The sequence below is a fragment of the Pseudophryne corroboree genome, chromosome 3 (genome assembly GCF_028390025.1).
Source record: "Pseudophryne corroboree isolate aPseCor3 chromosome 3, aPseCor3.hap2, whole genome shotgun sequence".
Taxonomy (NCBI): domain Eukaryota; kingdom Metazoa; phylum Chordata; class Amphibia; order Anura; family Myobatrachidae; genus Pseudophryne; species Pseudophryne corroboree.
This window is the reverse complement of record NC_086446.1, coordinates 611,148,173-611,172,906: the sequence shown is the minus strand read 5'-3', so window position 1 is coordinate 611,172,906 and position 24,734 is coordinate 611,148,173. Positions and strand designations below refer to the sequence as shown.

Here is a 24,734-nt window from a genome sequence, read left to right as displayed (position 1 = left end):
ATTGATTTAGTTGACGTTTCTCTGGACTATTTTTGTGGTCTTGCTGTTTTTGCTGCTTTCATATTGATGTGCTTCTTCCCACTATCCCTCCCTCTAAGAACATACTAATTGTGACCTACATCTATATTCATATCTAGATTGGAGGTATATATGCATAGCAGTTTTTGATCCTAGCTAGTGAAAAATAATATTCCATAAGGTCTCTGAAGTGGTTTTTCTTATCCGTTAGCATTTACCTATATAACTATTTGTGCTATGAGTTGATGTGCGGCTACACACAATGTTCAAATGTGGTGATGCAGTCCATGCGCGCACGCACACGCGCACACACAAGCGGACATAAATAATTACATGTATCTGAAATGTTGCATTGGAACTGTTTTCATTATGTTAAGCACAAAATTAAATTTAAACTCTACTAAATAAGGCTTAATTAATTTTAAGTTACTCAACCTGTACTCAGTTGCGGGACACGTATTAGTGGCTGCTAAGAACATAATTGTTATTAATAACAATAACAATCATCTTTTAATTATATCCTATTGGTCGGGAATGGCCATATTGTTGCAAGTATAAAATGATGTTAGATGTGCATATAACAACTGTTTGATTTGAGTCAATTTTTAGATAATGGCATTTAATTAATATCAAAGGATGTTTTATTATTTCTACCCTTTTCAGCAGTTGTCTTTCAGTATGATTACTGGTAATGAGACATTTCAATAAATAACTATTGCACATATGATATTTATAACAGATTTTGTTTATTAATAGCTAATATCTGATATGTGTTATGGTTCTACTTATTAAAATTTGGCAGTCTAATCCAAAATCCCTATAATAGAGAGATTTTAAACTGGCAATTAGCATTTAAGTTGTCTTTTATGGGGTTAATCCTGATCCCTTACTACAGGTGTAAGCTGCCTAATCTTGATGGACAAGCTGTGAGAATCAAACAACATGTATTCATCACCTCCCCCGCAAATTGCACTGGTTGAAACTAATGTCAATCAATTCACTCTGATTATAATAGGAGGAACCAGTCAATATAAGGGCTGTTATTTCACTCCAGAAAACAGGTGTCAGATGGTGCAGTGATGTGAGCAAGCCCTACGGGTGAAACGCGTCATCATAACGGCAATTCTGCCGTAAGAATTGAAACACGGCAATTCCGCCACAAAGATCTGTACAACTACTGGCTCAAGTAAAACCCTCTGTTCCACCGGGGACCGTTCGTCCTAATTACATATACGGTAAACACTTCGGCCAGCTCTCATCCACGATTGCGATGCAGCGTCCCTGCAATGTCTTCTGATATCAGGGAGCTGCAACCGCACTAACGTGGACAGCAGTACGGCCACTGTTATCTTCTTTCTGCAGACAAAACCTGGTCCACCCCTATACACTCATTCACCGTCCGCTGTATCGGTCCAGGGACCTTAATTCATGACGGGAAAGTAGCTGTTAAGGAGAGGTCAGGTTTACTGTAACTATTTGTCTATACTCTTATTATATACGAGTTCCTACAAACAAATCTTTATGACAGTTTAAAAACTTTGTATCTAGATTTGATACAATCATTATGATAAAAAACTGCAACAAAATTGTAAGCAATAAACTAACTAAAATGATATGATTTACCCTAATTGGTTCCATTTAAACAATTAAATAACTTATTGAGACTTAGGCAGCTTCTCTCTAGTGATTGATGAAGATTTTGATTTGTGTACCAAGGGCTTTATTCTGTGCTGTAATGTTATGGTAAGAAATGCTCATGCTGAGCATGCCAATCAGTGGACCTAATTAATATCATACATCAATCAGCAATCACTGTGATTTAACACTCTTTCGGCTAACACTCATTCCTGAATTATGACATAGTGTTCTGCAATGTCTTTTGATATCAGGACACTGTGAATCATTCTAACGGGAAAAGCAGTACGGTCTCTATCTTTCTTCAAATCAGCTAGAAACTCTAACCGCTGCTCTCTCATCTACCGGCCGCTGTGTCGACTATCTTGTCCTAATTCATGACGGATAGACAGCAGAAGTAAATGGTTATGAGTGGCTGATCTTTCATCATTTTTTATCTTTATTCAATGCAATTATTGAAATGAATCTTACAAAGATACTAATTGATTAATTGTTTGATTGCAATTGTTTGGGGAATTAGGGACCAGAATTTTTCCCTGATTGTTATCATTGTTTGAGCTAGTTAATAAATGTGCTGAACTCGGTTAATAAAACTGTTTGCAGAGGGAGAGATATATATATATATAAGAAAATTTTGTGTTTACTGAGACGAAAAAATCAACCCACTTTTTGGTATAGTGTGGAATATACCCTTATCACAATAATCTTGGATGCAGCCTCAATTTGTGATGTTTACAACATAATTTATGGTGGCATATTCACAGAGGTTTTTTGAGTTACTGACCTATATGAATTGGTGATCAACACATAGGCATAGCTATGGTGTATTAATAATTTTTAGATTAGTGTGTATTTCTAAATATTATGTTTGTTATATTTTCATCTTTTAAATGATACAAAGTAAAAGTTATGTTTTATGAGTACTATGGACATTAATAAACCTGTCTTGGATTTTTAAGAGTGCCCCCAAAATAGAGTCTTCTTTCCTTCTATTTTCTATTTTGACTTTCTGACTCTGGGGAGCAACACCAACCTTTGCCTGTGACGGACTTCCACAGCAAATATAGGTAATTGGTTTGTCAACCCTTCTTATATACCTTTTAACTATATTTATAGGAAGAAAGGGTTTTTTCTTGTCGCGGATCCTCACAACTGTCTGTTTCCTGTAGAGGAAGAGGCCACAGGTCCTCTGTGAGCATTTCTTGCAGATCTGGATACCAAGTCCTTCGTGGCCAATCTGGAACAATGAGTATCGTTCTCACTCTTTTTCTTATTATTCTCAGCACCTTGGGTATGAGAGGAAGAGGAGGAAATACATAGACCGACTGGAACACCCACGGTGGCGCAATACCTCTGTAGCTTTTTTGTTGAGGCGGGATGCCATCATGTCCACCTGTGGCAGTACCCACCGACTTGCAGTCTGTGCGAAGACTTCCTGATAAAGTCCCTACTCTCCCGGGTGGAGGTCGTGTCTACTGAGGAAGTCTGCTTCCCAGTTGTCCACTCCCGGGATGAACACTGCTGACAGTGCACTTACGTGATTTTCCGCCCAGCGAAGAACTCTGGTGGCTTCCACCATCGCTACCCTGCTCCTTGTGCCGCCTTGTCGGTTTACATGAGCCATTGCGGTGATGGTGTCTGACTGAATCAGAACCGGTTGGTCGCGAAGTAGGGTCTCCGCTTGACGTAGGGCGTTATATACGGCCCTTAGTTCCAGGATGTTGATGTGAAGGCAAGTCTCCTGACTTGACCACAGACCTTGGAAAGTTCTTCCCTGTGTGACTGCTCCCCACCCTCGGAGGCTTGCATCCGTGGTCACCAGGACCCAGTCCTGAATGCCGAATCTGCTGCCCTCGAGAAGGTGAGCACTCTGCAGCCACCACAGGAGACACACCCTGGCCCTGGGGGATAGGGTGATTAACCGATGCATCTGAAGATGTGATCCGGACCACTTGTCCAGTAAGTCCCATTGAAAGGTCCTCGCATGGAACCTGCCTAAGGGAATGGCCTCGTATGATGCCACCATCCTTCCCAGGACTCGAGTGCAGTGATGCACTGACACCTGTTTTGGTTTTAATAGGTTCCTGACCAGTGTCATGAGCTTCTTCTATCGGGAGATGAACCCTTTTCTGGTCTGTGTCTAGAATCATGCCTAGGAAAGGCAGACGAGCCGTAGGAACCAACTGCGACTTTGGAATATTTAGAATCCAGCCGTGTTGCCGTTACACTTCCGGAGAAAGTGCTACGCTGATCAGCAACTGCTCTCTTGATCCCGCTTTTATGAGGAGATCGTCAAAGTATGGGATAATTGCGACCCCTTGCTTCCGCAGGAGTACCATCATTTCCGCCATTACCTTGGTAAATATTCTCGGTGCCGTGGAGAGACCAACGGCAACGTCTGAAATTGGTAATGACAATCCTGTACCCCCAATCTGAGGTACGCCTGATGAGGTGGATAAATGGGGACATGAAGGTATGCATCCTTTATGTCCAGAGGCACCATAAAATCCCCCCCTTCCAGGCTTGCGACGACCGCTCTCAGCGATTCCATCTTGAACTTGAACCTTTTCAGGTATATGTTCAGGGATTTTAAATTCAATATGGGATCTGACCGAACCGTCCGGTTTCGGGACTACAACATGGTCGAATAATAACCCCCTCCTTGTTGAAGGAGGGGAACCTTGACCACCACTTGTTGAAGATACAATTTGTAAATTGCAGTTAACACTATTTCCCTCTCGATATTGTGAGACACAATATCTATTGCCCAGGGATCCAACAGGGAGTGAACCCACTTGTGGCTGAAATTTCGAAGACGTGCCCCCACCGGGCCTAGCTCTGCCTGTGGAGCCCCAGCGACATGCGGTGGATTTTGTAGAGGCCGGGGAGGACTTATGTTCCTGGGAACTAGCTGTGTTGTGCAGCTTCTTTCCTCTGCCCCTGCCTCTGGCAAGAAAGGACGCACCTCGGACTTTCTTGTTTCTTTGTGATCGAAAGGACTGCATTTGATAATGTCGTGCTTTCCTAGGCTGTGCGGGAATATAAGGCAAAAGATCAGAATTACCAGCCCTAGCTGTGGAGACCAGGTCCGAGATCCCTTCTCCACATAATCCTCAGCCTTGTAAGGTAAACCTTCCATATGCCTCTTAAGTCGGCATCACCTGTCCATTGCATGTTCCACAGGACACGTCAAGCTGAAATCGACATAGCATTGACTCTAGAACCCAGTAGACTAATGTCTCTTTGGGCATGTTTTATATATATATATATATATATATATATATAAAAGGCATCTGTCCCTGAAACGTCGACCTATCCAGCGGTGTGTCGTCTTTTTCTTTCTGAGTGCCTCCATTGGTTCTATGTCTGCATGCTCTGCGAGAGGTTGTGCACCAGAACAAGCTGATTGAAGTTGAACAGTGAGTGCCGGACTTATGGTATTTATATATATATATATATATATATATATATATATATATATATATCTATATCTCTAAGACAGCATCATATATATATATATATATATATATATATATATATATACACACACATACATACATATATACATACTAGGGTCTCAATCTCTGCTGATAAGGTATCTGTCCACGCTGCTACAGCGCTATAAACCATGCCGACACAATCGCCGGTCTGAGTAGTGTACCAGAGTGTGTGTAAATGGACTTCAAAGTACTTTTACTGCATGCTATCTGCAGGATCCCTGAGGATAGCTGTTAAGTCAGCGCTACCATTTGGGCAAACGTGACACCCTAGGGGAAGATTCCCATCGTATCCTGGCCCTAGTAGGGAAAGGATACTCCCTGAGAATTCTTTGTGGGAAACTGCAGTCTCTTGTCTGGAGATTCACGCTCTTTTTCTTCCTGAGAGGAGGGAAATTTACCTCCGCTTTCTTCCCCTTAAACATGTGTACCCTTGTGTCAGTGACAGATGAGTCATCAGTGATATGCAAAACATTTTTTATTACAATAATCATATATTGAATACTTTCCTGCCACTTTGGCTGTAACTTTGCATTATCGTAGTCGACACTGGAGTCAGACTCCGTGTCGATATCAGTGTCTATTATTTTGGATAGTGAGCATTGAGAGACTCTGAAGGTCTCTGCGACATAGGGACAGACATGGGTAGATTCCCTGTCTGTTCTCTAATCTTTTGTGCAATAAATTTAACTTAGCACTTAATTTCACATATCCAAACAGGTGTCGGCGTTGTCGACGGAGACACCACTCACAAACACATCTGCTCCATCTCCTCCTTAGGGGAGCCTTTTACCTCAGACATGTCGACACACACGTACCGACACACCACACACTCAGGGAATGCTCATCTGAAGACAATTCCCCCACAAGGCCCTTTGGAGAGACAAAGAGAGAGTATGCCAGCACACACCCCAGCGCTATAAACCCAGGAATAACACAGTAACTTAATGTTAACCCAGTAGCTGCTGTTTATATTGATTTTTGCGCCTAATTATGTGCCCCCCCTCTCTTTTTACCCTCTTCTACCATGCATCTGCAGGGAAGAGCATGGGGAGCTTCCTCTCAGCGGAGCTGTGGATAAAAAAATGGCGCAGGTGAATGCTGAGGAAGAAGCCCCGCCCCCTCGACGGCGGGCTTCTGTCCCGCTTAAATATACATTTTCTTGGCGGGGGCTCATACATATATACAGTGCCCAACTGTATATATGAGTACTTTTGCCAACAGAGGTCCATATGCTGCCCAGGGCGCCCCCCCCCCCCCCCCTTCCTGCGCCCTGCACCCTTACAGTGACCGGAGTATGTGAGGTGTGTTTGGAGCAATGGCGCACAGCTGCAGTGCTGTGCGTTACCTCATGTGAAGAACGGAGTCTTCTGCCGCCGATTTCGTAGTCTTCTTGCTTCTCATACTCACCCGGCTTCTGTCTTCCGGCTCTGCGAGGGGGACGGCGGCGCGGCTCTGGGATCGGACGACGAAGGTGAGATCCTGTGTACGATCCCTCTGGAGATAATGGTGTCCAGTAGCCTAAGAAGCAGGACCTAGCTTCAGAGAGTAGGGCTGCTTCTCTCCCCTCTGTCCCACGATGCAGGGAGTCTGTTGCCAGCAGAGCTCCCTGAAAATAAAAAACCTAACAAAATACTTTTACAGCAAGCTCAGGAGAGCTCACTGAACAGCACCCAGCTCGTCCGGGCACAGATTCAAACTGAGGTCTGGAGGATGGACATAGAGGGAGGAGCCAGAGCACACCAGAATCTAAATTCTTTCTTAAAGTGCCCATGTCTCCTGCGGAGCCCGTCTATTCACCATGGTCCTTACGGAGCCCCCAGCATCCACTAGGACGTTAGATAGAAGGGAAAAAAAGATTGTCCAGTACATAAAAACCTGACCGTTGTCATCCCTAGAACTCTTAGAATAGCTAATTCTGTCATCCCTAATTCCACATGGACATTTCAAAAGTTATATTATGAACTAGTTATTGAACATGTAAAACACAACACAGAAGCCAATCTGGGCTGGCCAAAGACTCATTGATATCAGGAGTTATGTGGCCGGATAAGGATAAAGAGTTTGGCTGTGGGTAAGTAGCAGTATTGTCACATTAGCGCAGGGCAAACACCATGAAAAGGATATGAGATTGTCACTCCTCAGGTGAGAAATCAGCTTCTCCAAGGACTCAAAGCGAGAGAGAGTAGGAACACAGCCTATCATGACCAGCTTGTGCTTGGCTCGTGTGAGAGCCACATTAAGCCTCCTCCAGTCCTTCAGGAGATCTCCAAGCTGCCCAGCAAATATATTAAAATAATATGGATCATGAAAAACTAGGTCATGAAGCAAGGAAAATAGACAATACGTGTTCTCGGGAATAATCGCATGACAAGCAGAATAAAAGAATACATACCTTTCCATCAATATTGCTTCTAACAAATGACAAAATGATAATACTCTTATCTCTTCCTTGGTATTTATCTACGGTGTTAACCTCTACATTGCTGGATGCTAACTTTGTGAAATATCCAGAGATCACTTTTAATTGTTGGCGGTAAGGAGCGATGATCCCAATGTCAGAGGGTTTGGATCCAGCCTGGTCAAGAAAAAGAAATACCAGTAGGCACTCGGTATTACATATAAAGGATTACAATCATTATAAACACACTCTGAGTTAGAATAAAGACATAACGGAGCAATAACGTTTTGTTTTCCCAAGGTGCAGCGATTGAATACTATGTACACAGTTATTTTTATCAATAAAAAGTACATATAGAAGGAAAAGGTTTTTCTGATGCTGCCAGTTTTACATTTGCAATGGAAGGAATTACAGTATCTGAAGAGCAATACATAACTAATCAGCACAGTAGATTTTCCAGCCAATAAAAGCCAAGCAATACTTAATAGTCATGTAACAGGGCCAAAGCCAGCGTGCTGCCTGCTGGTCTGTTCTAATCTGCACTGGGTCACACAAACCTTTAGAAAGAGAGAGGTTAATTGGAACACCAATTTAGCTTCAATCCAGTTACTGACACCACATTTCTCTTCTGTTTCAAGAGCAGGGATCTGGAAAACACAATGAAGAAATAGAACTGTGTAATCACACAGACAGATATTCAGAGGCATACAGATAATCTGTGCTTGGCGACAGCGTGTAGGGACGCTCAGTGATCGAGCTTGCTGTAAACATCGGAGATTGTGTGTGGGAGTTTTACAAAGCAGTGTGTGAGGTAGAGACTTTCTACCTATGGTGAGAAGCATTCCGAGTCTGTGGTGTAATGCATCATTCCTGATATATGTAAGGACACCTACCTCCTCTGTATTCAGAAAGCAGACAGGGTTACTTGGCTCCAAAACATCCCTGACCCATGCACTTTCAGCGGTCTCCCTGAATTCCAACTCCAGCGTCAAAGCTTTGAGATTAGGTAGTTGGATAATGGCTGTGGACACCCGCTCAGAGGCACACTCCAGACGCCCTTCGTATACCAGCTTATTGCTCAGAGCCATTATCTTGCTGAACAAGGCAGAAATAAAAGACCATTTATATAGAACCATCAAGGTGTGGCAGCTTGGATGGCAACACAGATTATTAGTTACCTATTCATCCGAAACTGCACAGTCAGCTGAACAACAGCATCCTGGTTCATCTCCAGCCTTTTGAACAAGCTTTCACTCATTCCCAACTCTCTGGCAAAATAGATGGAACAACACAATGCTGAAGCACAAGTATAGAAAGAGAAAAATAGGATTTTGGTACTTACCAGGTAAATCCTTTTCTTTGAATGCATAGGGGGCACTGGAGTACTCTTGGGATATGGACGGCCTCCGCAGGAACAGGGCAATGAATATTCAAATTTAGAACTCTCCACCCCTCCATATCCCAGAGTACCTCAGTGTTTTTTACTGAGCCGTACAGGAGCAAGAGAGGTTGACAATGGAGAATTACATATAACATAATGGACAACAATAAAGTTAACACATAATGTTACTGACAACTAAACAGTTGACACCATAACCAGCACTTGATAATTTGAACCAGTCGGTGAGAGTGTGTTACCATAAGATCCCCTGAACTTACCACAACTAGGTAAAACTGCTCTGGGTGGGCGTCCAGTGCCCCCTATGGATTCAAAGAAAAGGATTTACCTGGTAAGTACCAAAATCCTATTTTCTTTTTCATCCACTAGGGGTCACTGGAGTACTCTTGGGACGTACCAAAGCTTCCCCCGTGGGCGGGAGAGTTGTTTGGCACATGTAACACTAGGCGGCCAAAGCTAGATGCTGATGCCGCAAACGTATCAAACTGTTAAAAGCGCACAAACGTGTGCACTGAAGACCATGTAGCCGCACGGCAAAGCTGCGTCGTAGAAGCTCCACGACCAGCTGCCCATGAAGGTCCCACAGAATGAGTGGAATGAGCTGTTACTGATGTAGGCGGCTGTAACCTAGCATGAAGGTAAGCCTGACGTATGGTCAGTTTTATCCATCTGGATAAGGTCAGCGTAGAAGCCGGCCAACCCATCTTGGCAGCATCATAGAGAACAAACAACGTATACAAACAGTATACGTTCGGAATACATAAACGCGCAGTGCGCGTACCACATCTAAAGTTCCTGAATCTCCAGTTAACACAGGAACTACTATTGGTTGATTGATGTGAAAAGATGACACTACCTTTGGAAGAAAGCGGCATTCGTCCGAAGTTCCGCTGTGTCATCATGATACACCAAATACGGTGAGCAAAATTGTTTCCAAGTGAGAAACTTAATATCCACTTGTTGTAAGGGTTCAAAATATGAAGACTGTAAGAAATCTAAAACCAGATTCAAGTCCCATGGCGCTGTAGGTGGAATGAATGGAGGCTGTACTCTGAGGACACCTTGCAGAAAAGTGTATACAGACGGCAATAGAGCCAATCGACTTTGAAAGTAATTTGACAAAGCAGATACCTGCACTTTTAGTGTAGATAAACGCAGTCCTCCATCTAACCCCGCCTGTAGAAATAACAAAAGACGGAATAACTTGAAAGAGGATGTCGGAAACTTCCGAGCTTCACACCAACCTATATAGGCACGCCAAATACTGTAATAATGAGCTGCCGTAACCGGCTTCCTAGCTCGTAACATGGTTGGTATAACAAAATGTGGAATGCCCTCTTCTTTAGAGGGCGGTCTCAACAGCCACCCCGTCAAACGCAGCCGCGCTAAATCGGGGTAAAGGAACGGACCCTGTTGTAACCGGTCCGGACGTAGTGGGAGCGGCCAAGGATCGTCTGCGAGTAGTCCGCGGAGATCCGAGAACCAAGCTCTCCGAGGCCAATGAGGCGCCACTAGTATGACTGTGACTGACTCTCTTGATTCGTTTTAGCAACAGAGGGAGCAGCGGAAACGGTGGAACCAGATACACGAGGCTGTGCGGCCACGCGATTGTGAGAGCATCCACCGTCACTGCCTTTGGATCTCGCGTTCTGGACACATACTGGGGCGTTTGGTGATTGTGGCGAGAAGCCATCAGGTCCACTTGAGGGTAACCCAACCTCTGGACCAACATGTGAAACACCTCTGAATTCAATGCCCATTCTCCTGGATGAAAATCCCGACGGCTGAGATAATCCTCCTCCCAGGTGTCCACTCCCGGAATGAAGACTGCCGACAATATCACTTGGTGATGCTCGGCCCGATCGAGGATTCGAGCTACTTCCCGCATTGCCATGCGGCTTCTCTTTCCTCCTTGTTTGTAGATGTACGCGACTGCCGTCGCGTTGTCTGACTGCACCTGGACAGGCTAAGACCGAAGTATGTGCACTGCTTGTCGTAGCGCATTGTAAATTGGCCGGAGTTCCAGGACAGTTATAGACAGCAATCTTTCGTGATCCGCCCAGAGACCCTGGAGCTGATAATTTTGAACTACAGTTCCCCAACCTCTGAGACTCGCGTCCGTCGTTAGAATTATCCAATTCCAGGCGCCGAACCATTTCTCTACGGATCGATTGTGTACTTTGAGCCACCAGAGTAGAGAGACTCTGGCCCGTGGCGACAACCGCACCCTGTGGTGAATCCGCAGATGCGAGCCCGACCACTGTGCGAGCACATCCAGTTGAAAAGGACGTGAGTGAAATCTTCCGAACTGAAGCGCTTCGAAAGCCGCCACCATTATGCCTAAGAGGCGAATGCACAAAATGTACCGAGACTGTGCGTGGCTTGAGCACTAATCCTACCAGATGACGAATGATCTGTACTTTCTGTTCTGGTAGGTAAATTCTCAGATTTACCGCATGGAGGGTTATACCTAGGAATTGCAGTCGGTGAGACGGAATCAGATGTGATGTCTTGAAGTTGACAATCCAACCGTGCTGAACTAGTACATCGTACGTCAGCAACGCATGTAGGACGAACATCTGTTGAGACCGAGCTTTGATGAGCAGATCGTCCAAGTACGGAACTATTATCCCTACCAGGGATCTGAGATGTTTGGTGAATACCCGAGGCGCTGACGAGAGGCCAAACGGTAGAGCCTGAAACTGGTAATGGTTTTGCCGTATTGCAAACCGCAAGAACCTCTGATGAGGTGGCCAAATCGGAATGTGTAAGTACGCATCCTTGAGATCCAGCGCAATCATGAATACCTGTGGCTCTAAACCTGCAATTACTGACCGCAGAGATTCCATCTTGAAGCTGTAGTAAGTGACGTACTGATTAAGGCCCTTCAAGTTCAATATTGGCCTGACCGAGCCATCCGGCTTTGGTACCTACAAACAGACTGGAATAATAACCCTGACCTTGTTGGTGTACAGGGACCGGAATCAAAACTGCTGACTCCAGCAGGGACGGAATGGCAATTTGCAGAACCGCCCTCTTGTCGTCCGACACAGGCAGTCCGGTCTTGAAAAACCGCAGTGGCGGGAGACAGTCGAACTCTATCTTGTAACCTTTAAACACTAAATTGCGGATCCACCCATCTGTGGACGTCTGGAACCACGCCAAATGGAACGTCTGAAAGCGTGCTCCCACAAGTGGAGATCCAAGATGGGCTGGGAGTCCGTCATGCCACTGGCTTGTCGGTGACCTTAGCGCCTTGACGACTGGCTTCGGTTTGTTGGAAACCACGCCCTAGACCTCGTCTACCGGGCATGGCTGGTCCTCTACCACGGCCTCGAAAGGGCTGAGGCCGAAAGGATTTGAACGCCGGGCCCAAGTATTTCCGTCTAGGTACAGTTGGAGGCAATGGTAAGAAAACCGACTTACCTCCCATGGCCTCAGCAATCCATTTGTCCAATTCAGGACCAAACAACTTCTCACCACCAGAAGATAACGCCTCTATACCTCTTTTGACCTCCGCCTCCGCTTGCCAAGAGCGCAGCCAGAGTGCTCGTCGTGCTGTAACTAGCGACGATGAAAGGCGAGAAGTGAGCTGTCAGACGTCAGTAGAAGCTGTACATAGATAATCAGCAGCTTCCCAGATTTGATCAGCGAGAAGTATAAGGTGATCCATGTAGGGCAGACTTGAGTTCTGTTATCCATACCATCAGCGCCTTAGTAACCCAAATGCCAACCAACCCAGGTCTAAGCAACACTCCTGCTGCTATATACATGGATTTTAGCATAGCTTCTATTTTACTGTCTGAAGGGTCTTTAAGCGTAGTATCGTTGGTACTGGTATGGTTAATTTCTGAGTAAGTTTAGACACAGATGAATCCACCAATGGCGGATTATCCCATGTAGCCGTCACAGCCTCTGGAAACGGGTAACTAGTGCGTGGTATAGAAAACCGTTTATCCGGATTCTGTCGCGTTTCCAGTAACATCTTATTAAGAGATCCCGAAACAGGAAAACACATCTGAGAGTCCTCTGCCGTTTAGCAAAGACGACTTCATTAGTTGTCAGAGGCTCCTCAGTTTCCGTAAACTTCAGAGACTGATGCACCGCTCGGATGAGATTATCAACACCTGGGCTGGCAAAATCTTCACTATCTGACTGCTGTCTTGCGCACTGAGGTCTGGCCTAGAATCGTCAGAATGCAGCATAGCAGAAACTGGTAAATCATAAGACAAATGAAATTTATCCCTACTACCCAAAATGGACTTGGATTTTTGGCAAGGCCGAGACCCCTCCGGTAGTTCTAGCGGTCTCACCCTAGACTCAGATCTTGCCGCTTCCAGCTCCTGTCGAGCGGCGGCCAATTCTGATTGCAATCCAGCCATGACATCCGCTAGCGCAGCCCATGGCGGGTCCGGGGATGAAACCGGAGCAGAAATTGTATTCGTAGCTGAATCCACAAAACATACTGTACATGTGGTATTGTTACAGACATGGCAGGGAAACTGCTTTTTTGGTTTTGCTGGTGCCTTACTCATTATGCAGACAGACAATACAATACATTACAATACACAAAGACAGACAACTTGCACGACTCAGTAAAATAGTACTAAGGTGTGTCTATATATATATATATATATATATATATATATATATATATCTGGCCAAGAGCAGTGCACGTGGCCATTACTATATGAAACCTGATCCCAAATTTCCACTAACACCCCTGCGCCTCCGGTGGAGTAGAGATGTAGGACAGGAACGTTCTGAAATCACATCAGGAAGAATGGTTAAAATGGCTGCCATGCCTCACAGCGCAGGGTATATTGAACAAGTGCAGCAAACCCGGTAATATAGGCTTAACAGCCTATGTCATTAATGCTGTCACCCCCTTTTGCAGCCCCCCGCTAAAGAGTATCCTTCCCCCCCTTCTGCTCCCTCCCCTGTGGCCCGTGTACCGCTGTCTGAGCGGGAGTTACCGGGGAGCGGGTCCGCGATCGGGTGCAGGGAGCCGGGGAGCGCTGTAATGGAGAGCGGTCCTGCAGCGGCGGCCGGTGTGAGCGCCGGCCGGCGGGGTCTTAGCGGCGGAGGAGCGCGGCGCTGATCGGAGCGGTTGCCGGGGCGGCCAGTTAGGAGAGGCGGGTGCAGCGGTGCCGGCTCTGACAGTGTCCCCACACAGCGGGGCGGCAACGTGCGCTGACCGCCCCGTCCCCCCAGCATACCTGCTCCAGAAGCGATGGCTGTGACGGGGCTTCTATCTGTAAGCTCCGTCCAGCTGTAGCAGCAGGCTTGTGAGCTGCGTGTGGCTGTGAGGGTGCTCTTTGCGAGGACCGACACGCCATGCGCTGCTCCGTGCAGCGGCACTATCCCGGACCCATGTTTTTACAGAAACTGGGAAGGGATGTGCTTAAGTTGTAAAAAATAAAAATGAAAAATTAAAATCAAAAAATATTCACAAGGTGTGGCAGCCCCACACCAGCCTTGTTGCTCCGATGAGCACAGAAAAAACACTGAGGTACTCTCGGATATGGAGGGGTGGGGAGTTCTAAATTTGAATATTCAGTGCCCTGTTCCTGCGGAGGCCGTCCATATCCCAAGAGTACTCCAGTGCCCCCTAGTGGATGAAAAAGAAACACTCATGTGATAACCACTATCCAAGTACAACATACAAAATGTAGTAAAATAACACTCACAGAACAATATACTCTATAAATAGCACAGTCATGCTCAGTACATAATAGAAGCAGCTATCATGTGGACAAGGATTACGAGGCTGCAAATTACTAGGACCAGTGGCTCATCGCTTTTGTTTGGGAAGCACCAAAAACCTCTGATTGCAGGAGGCAGAACAAGCCATACACAAAGCAGAACATGTACCTGTGTGAGACAGGGGAGAGGGTGTCCTGCACATGAGAGCTTACAGAGAACGCTATGCCTCAGAGATAGCACCACCAGACAGCTGCCTCCAAAATGTAATCCAGCAGCTCTGGTTCCTGATGAACTGTAATGGCTCAGGTCACAAAACATCTATCGCTACACTGTGTGAATATGGTGATGAGTGCAAAGTAACGGTTCCACTTTCTGCACCTGTGACATGAAATGCTCCAAGCTAGCGTAACATGCCAGTATTAATACAGTAGCATATTGTTACTCTGTAAATGCTTTATTTCATGGAGGCAGTGCACAGCATCGCATAGCCTGCAGGTGTCACTAGTGCTGTAATTGAAAACTTTAGCCTTCTAGAGAGAGGGAAAAAAAGAAAGAAAGAAAAAACGCTTATACAACCAAGTGGTTATATCACCATAGAGAAAACAGATTATGTGCCAAAGAAATCTACAAAAACAGCTAAAAGGTTCAGTTTATCCAGCTGTGACAGACAGCACCAACTGCTGCTATTGTGCACTGTATGTATCAATCTGGCATTTTTAGATATGTAACAAAAGATGTTGGCAGTACTCTGCTACATTCATGTACATATAAAATACAAAAAGTAATGTCTGTCATCAAACAACTGTCCACATTAAGTCTCTCACAGTGTCGCTGTTTCCATCGTTGCAATATCTCTAGAATCAGATCCTATGTCATCATTTATGACAACAAATCTCAAACCCTATAGATTGTAAACTTGCGAGCAGGGCCTTCCTACCTCTATATCTGTTTGTTTTTACCCAGTTTTGTTCTATTACTGTTGTTCTAATTGTAAAGCGCAACGGAATATGCTGCGCTATATAAGAAACTGTTAATAAATAAATAAAATGACTGCACTTGTCATTTCCCACATAAACTACTGCAATCTCCTGCTCTGTGGCCTTCCTCTCTCGCAACTGAAATCTATCCATAATGCTGCTGCCCATCCCACTTATCTCTTGCGGTTCCGCATCAGCACATGAAGCAGAATGCCATCCCCAGCCCCCACAGAGCTGCCAACCTCACCCCCACTAATAAAGCCCTCAAATAGCCCCATTCCCTCCTACAGCTCCAATCTCAAATCTGCCCACTATATCCGCTCCCTCCTACCTTATATATGTGAACACCCAACTGCTCACACACTTCATTCTATACGAATACAGTAAGTCCCTTATCAGGTGTTGCAGCAGTAACATCTATGAGGAACCAGTCTCAAGAACCTGTATCGTTACATTTCCTTTGCATTTCAAACCATTACCTTTTCTATATCTTGATCTTTGATCACTCTTAACATGTGATGTAAATTACTAAAAGAATCTCATCTCTGAACAAAAACTACTTTTCCCATAAACACTGTCAGTTATTGGCATGACAGCATAAGGCGTATAAGCTATACAATCGGAAAAACGCAACCCAAAGTCATCCAGTAGTTTATACGTGATGCCGGAACAGACAGACAAAAATTCCAAAGAACTTTTTTGTTTCCATAGTTCATACCCAGTCCCAAGAAGTACATATCTCTCAAAACATTTCTATGTACAGACACAACCATTACATAAGTTTAGATTGTCTTTGTAGTTGATCACACCTGCAAGCTGTTTATTAAAACACGCATTTTGTTTTTTGGCTTTTCTGCGTGATAATCTAACAATATACACATTTATTATATATAGTTTAAGCAGTTTTGCACTGAAGGTGGAACTACAGATGTGTGCTCACCCATGCGCTTATGTATACATGCTCTCCATCAAATATTACAATATGTAACTTACACCCAACCATTGTATTGGCCAAGCCGTATTCATTGACATAACCCAATCACCCACAGTGTACCCATGAAGAACCTTGCAGAGTCTCCAGCACCATATACCCACATTACAGGCAAGAACCAGAGCAAGTCAGTGACTACAAAGTCTATTTCCCACCTCAAGCCTTATACCCCCATCACTTTGAAGGTCTTTGTATGTTCCTCTGATCACTGTTCCAGACGCATCAGCCCATCCCAGCCCCTTCCAACAGGTACAGCTTATGACATACTGACATATGACAGGCAGGGAAGAAACAAGTAATTTTTGCTCCATACTGTGCAGCCAAGCTCCTTTGAGCACCCCACCCCTCTATTAGCTAACATTATATAAACAAATTTGTTAAAAGACGCAAAAGGTTGAAAAGAAAAAATAAGATTTTACTTACCGATAAATCTATTTCTCGTAGTCCATAGTGGATGCTGGGACTCCGTCAGGACCATGGGGATTAGCGGCTCCGCAGGAGACAGGGCACAAAAATAAAAGCTTTAGGACTAGGTGGTGTGCACTGGCTCCTCCCCCTATGACCCTCCTCCAAGCCTCAGTTAGGATACTGTGCCCGGACGAGCGTACACAATAAGGAAGGATTTTGAATCCTGGGTAAGACTCATACCAGCCACACCAATCACACCGTACAACTTGTGATCTGAACCCAGTTAACAGTATGACAAACGTAGGAGCCTCTGAACAGACGGCTCACAACAATAACAACCCGATTTTTTTGTAACAATAACTATGTACAAGTATTGCAGACAATCCGCACTTGGGATGGGCGCCCAGCATCCACTACGGACTACGAGAAATAGATTTATCGGTAAGTAAAATCTTATTTTCTCTGACGTCCTAGTGGATGCTGGGACTCCGTCAGGACCATGGGGATTATACCAAAGCTCCCAAACGGGCGGGAGAGTGCGGATGACTCTGCAGCACCGAATGAGAGAACTCCAGGTCCTCCTTAGCCAGGGTATCAAATTTGTAGAATTTTACAAACGTGTTCTCCCCCGACCACGTAGCTGCTCGGCAGAGTTGTAATGCCGAGACCCCTCGGGCAGCCGCCCAAGATGAGCCCACCTTCCTTGTGGAATGGGCCTTGATAGATTTAGGCTGTGGCAGGCCTGCCACAGAATGTGCAAGTTGAATTGTGCTACAAATCCAACGAGCAATCGTCTGCTTAGAAGCAGGAGCACCCAGCTTGTTGGGTGCATACAGTATAAACAGCGAGTCAGATTTTCTGACTCCAGCCGTCCTTGAAATATATATTTTCAATGCCCTGACAACGTCCAGCAACTTGGAATCCTCCAAATCGCTAGTAGCCGCAGGCACCACAATAGGCTGGTTCAGGTGAAACGCTGAAACCACCTTAGGCAGAAACTGAGGACGCGTCCGCAGTTCTGCCCTGTCCGAATGGAAAATCAGATATGGGCTTTTATACGATAAAGCCGCCAATTCTGACACTCTCCTGGCTGAAGCCAGGGCCAGTAGCATGGTTACTTTCCATGTAAGATATTTCAAATCCACCGATTTGAGTGGCTCAAACCAATGGGATTTGAGAAAATCCAAAACTACATTAAGATCCCACGGAGCCACTGGGGGCACAACCGGGGGCTGTATATGTAGTACTCCTTTTACAAAAGTCTGGACTTCAGGAACTGAAGCCAATTCTTTCTGGAAGAAAATCGACAGGGCCGAAATTTGAACCTTAATGGACCCTAATTTGAGGCCCATAGACAATCCTGTTTGCAGGAAATGTAGGAATCGACCCAGTTGAAATTCCTCCGTCGGGGCCTTCCTGGCCTCACACCACGCAACATATTTTCTCCAAATGCGGTGATAATGTTGTGCAGTCACCTCCTTCCTGGCTTTTACCAGGGTAGGGATGACCTCTTCCGGAATGCCTTTTTCCCTTAGAATTCGGCGTTCAACCGCCATGCCGTCAAACGCAGCCGCGGTAAGTCTTGGAATAGACACGGTCCCTGCTGAAGCAGGTCCCGTCTTAGAGGTAGAGGCCACGGATCTTCCGTGAGCATCTCCTGAAGTTCCGGGTACCAAGTTCTTCTTGGCCAATCCGGAGCCACGAGTATCGTTCTTACTCCCCTTTGCCGTATAATTCTCAGTACTTTTGGTATGAGAGGCAGAGGAGGAAACACATACACTGACTGGAACACCCACGGTGTTACCAGAGCGTCCACAGCTATTGCCTGAGGGTCTCTTGACCTGGCGCAATATCTGTCCAGTTTTTTGTTGAGGCGGGACGCCATCATATCCACCTTTGGTTTTTCCCAACGGTTCACAATCATGTGGAAGACTTCTGGATGAAGTCCCCACTCTCCCGGGTGTAGATCGTGTCTGCTGAGGAAGTCCGCTTCCCAGTTGTCCACTCCCGGAATGAACACTGCTGACAGTGCTATCGCATGATCTTCCGCCCAGCGAAGAATCCTTGCAGCTTCTGCCATTGCCCTCCTGCTTCTTGTGCCGCCCTGTCTGTTTACGTGGGCGACTGCCGTGATGTTGTCCGACTGGATCAACACCGGCTGACCCTGAAACAGGGGTTTTGCCAGGCTTAGAGCATTGTAAATCGCTCTTAGCTCCAGTATATTTATGTGAAGAGACATCTCCAGGCTTGACCACACTCCCTGGAAGTTTCTTCCCTGTGTGACCGCTCCCCAGCCTCTCAGACTGGCATCCGTGGTCACCAGGACCCAGTCCTGTATGTCGAATCTGCGGCCCTCTAACAGATGAGCACTCTGCAACCACCACAGAAGAGACACCCTTGTCCGTGGAGACAAAGTTATCCGCTGATGCATCTGCAGATGCGATCCGGACCATTTGTCCAGCAGATCCCACTGAAAAGTTCGAGTGTGGAATCTGCCGAATGGAATCGCTTCGTAAGAAGCCACCATTTTCCCCAGGACTCTTGTGCATTGATGCACAGACACTTTTCCTGGTTTTAGGAGGTTCCTGACAAGTTCGGATAACTCCCTGGCTTTCTCCTCCGGAAGAAACACCTTTTTCTGAACCGTGTCCAGAATCATTCCCAGGAACAGCAGACGTGTCGTCGGGGTCAATTGAGATTTTGGAAAATTCAGAATCCACCCGTGCTGTTGCAGCATTACTTGGGTTAGTGCTACTACGTCCCCCAGCTGTTCTCTGGACCTTGCCCTTATCAGGAGATCGTCCAAGTAAGGGATAATTAATACGCCTTTTCTTCGCAGAAGAAACATCATTTCGGCCATTACCTTGGTAAAGACCCGAGGTGCCGTGGACAATCCAAACGGCAGCGTCTGAAACTGATAATGACCGTTTTGCACCACGAACCTGAGGTACCCTTGATGTGAAGGGCAAATTGGGACATGCAGGTAAGCATCCTTGATGTCCAGGGACACCATAAAGTCCCCTTCTTCCAGATTCGCTATCACTGCTCTGAGTGACTCCATCTTGAACTTGAATTTTTGTATGTACAGGTTCAAAGATTTCAGATTTAGAATAGGTCTTACCGACCCGTCCGGCTTCGGTACCACAAATAGTGTGGAATAATACTCCTTTCCCTGTTGTAGGAGGGGTACCTTGACTATCACCTGCTGAGAATACAGCTTGTGAATGGCTTCCAATACCGTCGCCCTGTCTGAGGGAGACGTTGGCAGAGCAGACTTTAGGAACCGGCGAGGGGGAGACTTCTCGAATTCCAACCTGTAACCCTGAGATACTACCTGCAGGATCCAGGGGTCCACCTGTGAGTGAGCCCACTGTGCGCTGAAATTCTTGAGTCGACCCCCCACCGCCCCTGAGTCCGCTTGTAAAGCCCCAACGTCATGCTGAGGGCTTTGCAGAAGCCGGGGAGGGCTTCTGCTCCTGGGAGGGAGCTGCTTGGTGCACTCTCTTACCCTTTCCTTTGCCTCGGGGCAGATATGACTGTCCTTTTGCCCGCTTGTTCTTATAGGAACGAAAGGACTGCGGCTGAAAAGACGGTGTCTTTTTCTGTTGGGAGGGGACCTGAGGTAAAAAGGTGGATTTCCCGGCTGTTGCCGTGGCCACCAAATCCGATAGACCGTCCCAAATAATTCCTCCCCTTTATACGGCAATACTTCCATATGCCGTTTGGAATCCGCATCACCTGACCACTGTCGCGTCCATAAACTTCTTCTGGCAGATATGGACATCGCACTTACTCTCGATGCCAGAGTGCAAATATCCCTCTGAGCATCTCGCATATAAAGAAAAGCATCCTTTAATTGCTCTATAGTCAATAAAATACTGTCCCTATCCAGGGTATCAATATTTTCAGTCAGGGAATCCGACCAAACCACCCCAGCACTGCACATCCATGCAGAGGCGATGGCTGGTCGCAGTATAACACCAGTATGAGTGTATATACTTTTCAGGGTAGTTTCCAGCCTCCTATCAGCTGGATCCTTGAGGGCGGCCGTTTCAGGAGACGGTAACGCCACTTGTTTTGATAAGCGTGTGAGTGCCTTATTCACCCTAGGGGGTGTTTCCCAGCGCGCCCTAACCTCTGGCGGGAAAGGATATAATGCCAATAACTTCTTTGAAATTAGCAGTTTTCTATCGGGGTTAACCCACGCTTCATCACACACTTCATTCAATTCCTCTGATTCAGGAAAAACTACAGGTAGTTTTTTCAGACCCCACATAATACCCCTTTTTGTGGTACTTGCAGTATCAGAGATATGCAAAGCCTCCTTCATTGCCGTGATCATATAACGTGTGGCCCTACTGGAAAATACGTTTGTTTCTTCACCGTCAACACTAGATTCGGTGTCCGTGTCTGGGTCTGTGTCGACCGACTGAGGTAAAGGGCGTTTTACAGCCCCTGACGGTGTCTGAGACGCCTGGACAGGTACTAACTGGTTTGCCGGCCGTCTCATGTCGTCAACTGATTTTTGTAACGTGCTGACATTATCACGTAATTCCATAAACAAAGCCATCCATTCCGGTGTCAACTCCCTAGGGGGTGACATCACCATTACCGGCAATTGCTCCGCCTCCACACCAACATCGTCCTCATACATGTCGACACACACGTACCGACACACAGCAGACACACAGGGAATGCTCTTATCGAAGACAGGACCCCACTAGCCCTTTGGGGAGACAGAGGGAGAGTTTGCCAGCACACACCCAAGCGCTATAATATATAGGAACAACCCTACAGAAGTGTTGTTTCCTTTATAGCAGCTTAATATATCAATATCGCCAAAAAAGTGCCCCCCCTCTCTGTTTTTTTACCCTGTTTCTGTAGTGCAGTGCAGGGGAGAGTCCTGGGAGCCTTCCTCGCAGCGGAGCTGTGCAGGAAAATGGCGCTGTGTGCTGAGGAGATAGGCCCCGCCCCCTATTTCGGCGGGCTCTTCTCCCGGTGTTTGTGAGACCTGGCAGGGGTTAAATACATCCATATAGCCCCAGGGGCTATATGTGATGTATTTTTAGCCAGAACAAGGTATTATCATTGCTGCCCAGGGCGCCCCCCCCAGCGCCCTGCACCCTCAGTGACCGCTGGTGTGAAGTGTGCTGACAACAATGGCGCACAGCTGCAGTGCTGTGCGCTACCTCATGAAGACTGAAAAGTCTTCTGCCGCCGGTTTCTGGACCTCTTCACTTTTCGGCATCTGCAAGGGGGTCGGCGGCGCGGCTCCGGGTCCGGACTCCATGGCTGGGCCTGTGTTCGATCCCTCTGGAGCTAATGGTGTCCAGTAGCCTAAGAAGCCAATCCATCCTGCACGCAGGTGAGTTCACTTCTTCTCCCCTAAGTCCCTCGTTGCAGTGAGCCTGTTGCCAGCAGGACTCACTGAAAATAAAAAACCTAATAACTTTTTCTAAGCAGCTCTTTAGGAGAGCCACCTAGATTGCACCCTGCTCGGACGGGCACAAAAACCTAACTGAGGCTTGGAGGAGGGTCATAGGGGGAGGAGCCAGTGCACACCACCTAGTCCTAAAGCTTTTATTTTTGTGCCCTGTCTCCTGCGGAGCCGCTAATCCCCATGGTCCTGACGGAGTCCCAGCATCCACTAGGACGTCAGAGAAAGACAATTTATGTGAGCAACCAGTAAGGATTAAGAGGATACTGTTTGGCCCCCCCGGTTGCCCGGCTGGTCATATTTTGTCCACCAATACTGTAAACACAGTTTGTCAACAAAATTGTTAAAATTAAAATATAAACTTGATTACTTGTAATGACAACATGCTTCTGAACTGGGCAGTTGCATAATATATGAATTATATTGTAAACATTTAACCTCAAATAGCACTTGTAGATGGTCACAACTATCCAATCATGATATTCCATATAGGGTAAGAAGTAAAATGCACCCCTTTCCAGAGGGACAGTGAGATTACCTGGCTTCTGGGCTCTGAACCAGCGGGGGAAGTTGTTGATGGTCCCCCACTAACACAAATCTGTCTGCGAAGAACAAAGGGCCAAGGCAGATCGGCTGGCTAATCTGAGAGGCTTCATCCACAATGCAGAAGTCAAACCTCCTTCGGGTGAAGATTGGATGGTTGACTCCCATACAAGTGGTCGCAACCACTGGCTAATAAAAGTAATTAGAACAGAAGATCATTAGATAAAATAGAAAATTAGTGAGTACATTAAAATGACATGCTTTTGTATGTTCCACCTAAACCAGAGGTTCCCAAACTGTGTGCCGTGGCTCCCTGGGGTGCCTCGGGACACTTGCAGGGGTGCCCTGGGTTGGTAGTCCAGGACCAATTAAAATTATTCATGGTCAGTATAATAGGCAAAACCAGTGCTGGCGGCTGCCAGTCATAAACTATGTGGCCAAACAGAAGCAAATCTTGTCCCTCACCACACAACTGACCCTAAGGATGACATATAAATGCGATCTACTTAATGTAATATTTCTTTCTAAATTTCTCAATAAGAAATTTTTGGCCTAGGGGTGCCGTGAAAAAATTCTGATATTCTAGGGTTCCGTGATTCAAAAAAGTTTGGAAACCACTGACCTAAACTATATTTATCAGTTTCAATAGAACAGGAATATAACTTTTAGCTCCTAAGACTGCCAATTCATTACTGTAATGTCAGTGATTCCACACAAGATGCAATTTCAAAATTATAAAGTGGGATCTGCAAAAAAAATAAATAAAAAAAAATAGTAGAGTGTGATCATGTATACACACGAATTAATATTTTTCAACACCAGTATTACAATGTGGCCTCTTCAGATGCTATTATTAGAAGTCAGCAATAAGAGTATGTAGCATTTCATGTCAATATCGAACAGCTCAACTCACCCAATGAAACTTTCTTTTGTCGTTTATGTGCAATTGCCACTACAAAATGTATTCAGTGTTCTACATACCACGATCAAACTAAAATAGCAAGTCCTAAAGAAGAACAAACTTGTTTCCAACTGCATTATTGTGGACAATATATGTGTGATCCTAATGAGTCTATGCCATAGGTTCTCAAACTCGGTCCTCGGGACCCCACACAGTGCATGTTTTGCAGGTCTCCTCACAATCACAAATGAAATAATTAGCTCTACCTGTGGACCTTTAAAAAATGTGTCAGTGAGTAATTAATAAAGCTGTGCACCTGCTGGGTAACCTGCAAAAAATGCACTGTGTCCTGAGGACAGAGTTTGAGAACCTGTGGTCTATGCCATCACAGTATGCTTTATACCAGTGGTTCTCAAACTCTGTCCTCAGGACCCCACACAGTTCACGTTTTGCAGGTCCTCCCAGCAGGAGCACAGGTGTATTCATTACTAACATTTTAAAATATCCACAGCAGAAGCTAATTATCTCACTTGTTATTCTGTGAGGAGACCTGCAAAACACGATCTGTTTGGAGTGCTGAGGACAGAGTTTGAGAACCTGTGATTTATGCTATAGCAGTGTTTCTCAACTCCAGTCCCCAAGGACCACTAGCAGTGCAATGCACATATATTCTCATTACTTGCTGAAATTTTAAAAGATCTACAGGTGGAGCTAATTATTTCAACTGTGATACTGAAGAGATCTGGAAAAAATGCACTGTTAAGGTTCCTGGAGGACAGCATCTCCAGTGTGTAATGACTATCATCAAATTACACGTTCAC

At 45.8% G+C, this 24,734-nt stretch overlaps 1 protein-coding gene across 2 annotated transcripts in view; it reads right to left on the bottom strand.

Moving 5' to 3' along the window:
• DNA2 (DNA replication helicase/nuclease 2) overlaps positions 1-24,734 on the bottom strand; it is a 143,625-nt gene that overhangs the window by 8,036 nt on the left and 110,855 nt on the right. Inside the window, exons 15-20 of one of the 2 annotated variants that reach the window (XM_063961604.1) lie at positions 23,008-23,201; positions 8,730-8,819; positions 8,445-8,646; positions 8,109-8,198; positions 7,546-7,728; positions 7,279-7,424 (exon numbers count right to left, since the gene is read on the bottom strand). In XM_063961604.1, the coding sequence (XP_063817674.1) occupies positions 7,279-7,424; positions 7,546-7,728; positions 8,109-8,198; positions 8,445-8,646; positions 8,730-8,819; positions 23,008-23,201 (905 nt within the window). The remainder of the gene's footprint in view (positions 1-7,278; positions 7,425-7,545; positions 7,729-8,108; positions 8,199-8,444; positions 8,647-8,729; positions 8,820-23,007; positions 23,202-24,734) is intronic. The other variant, XM_063961603.1, reaches the window with a different exon arrangement.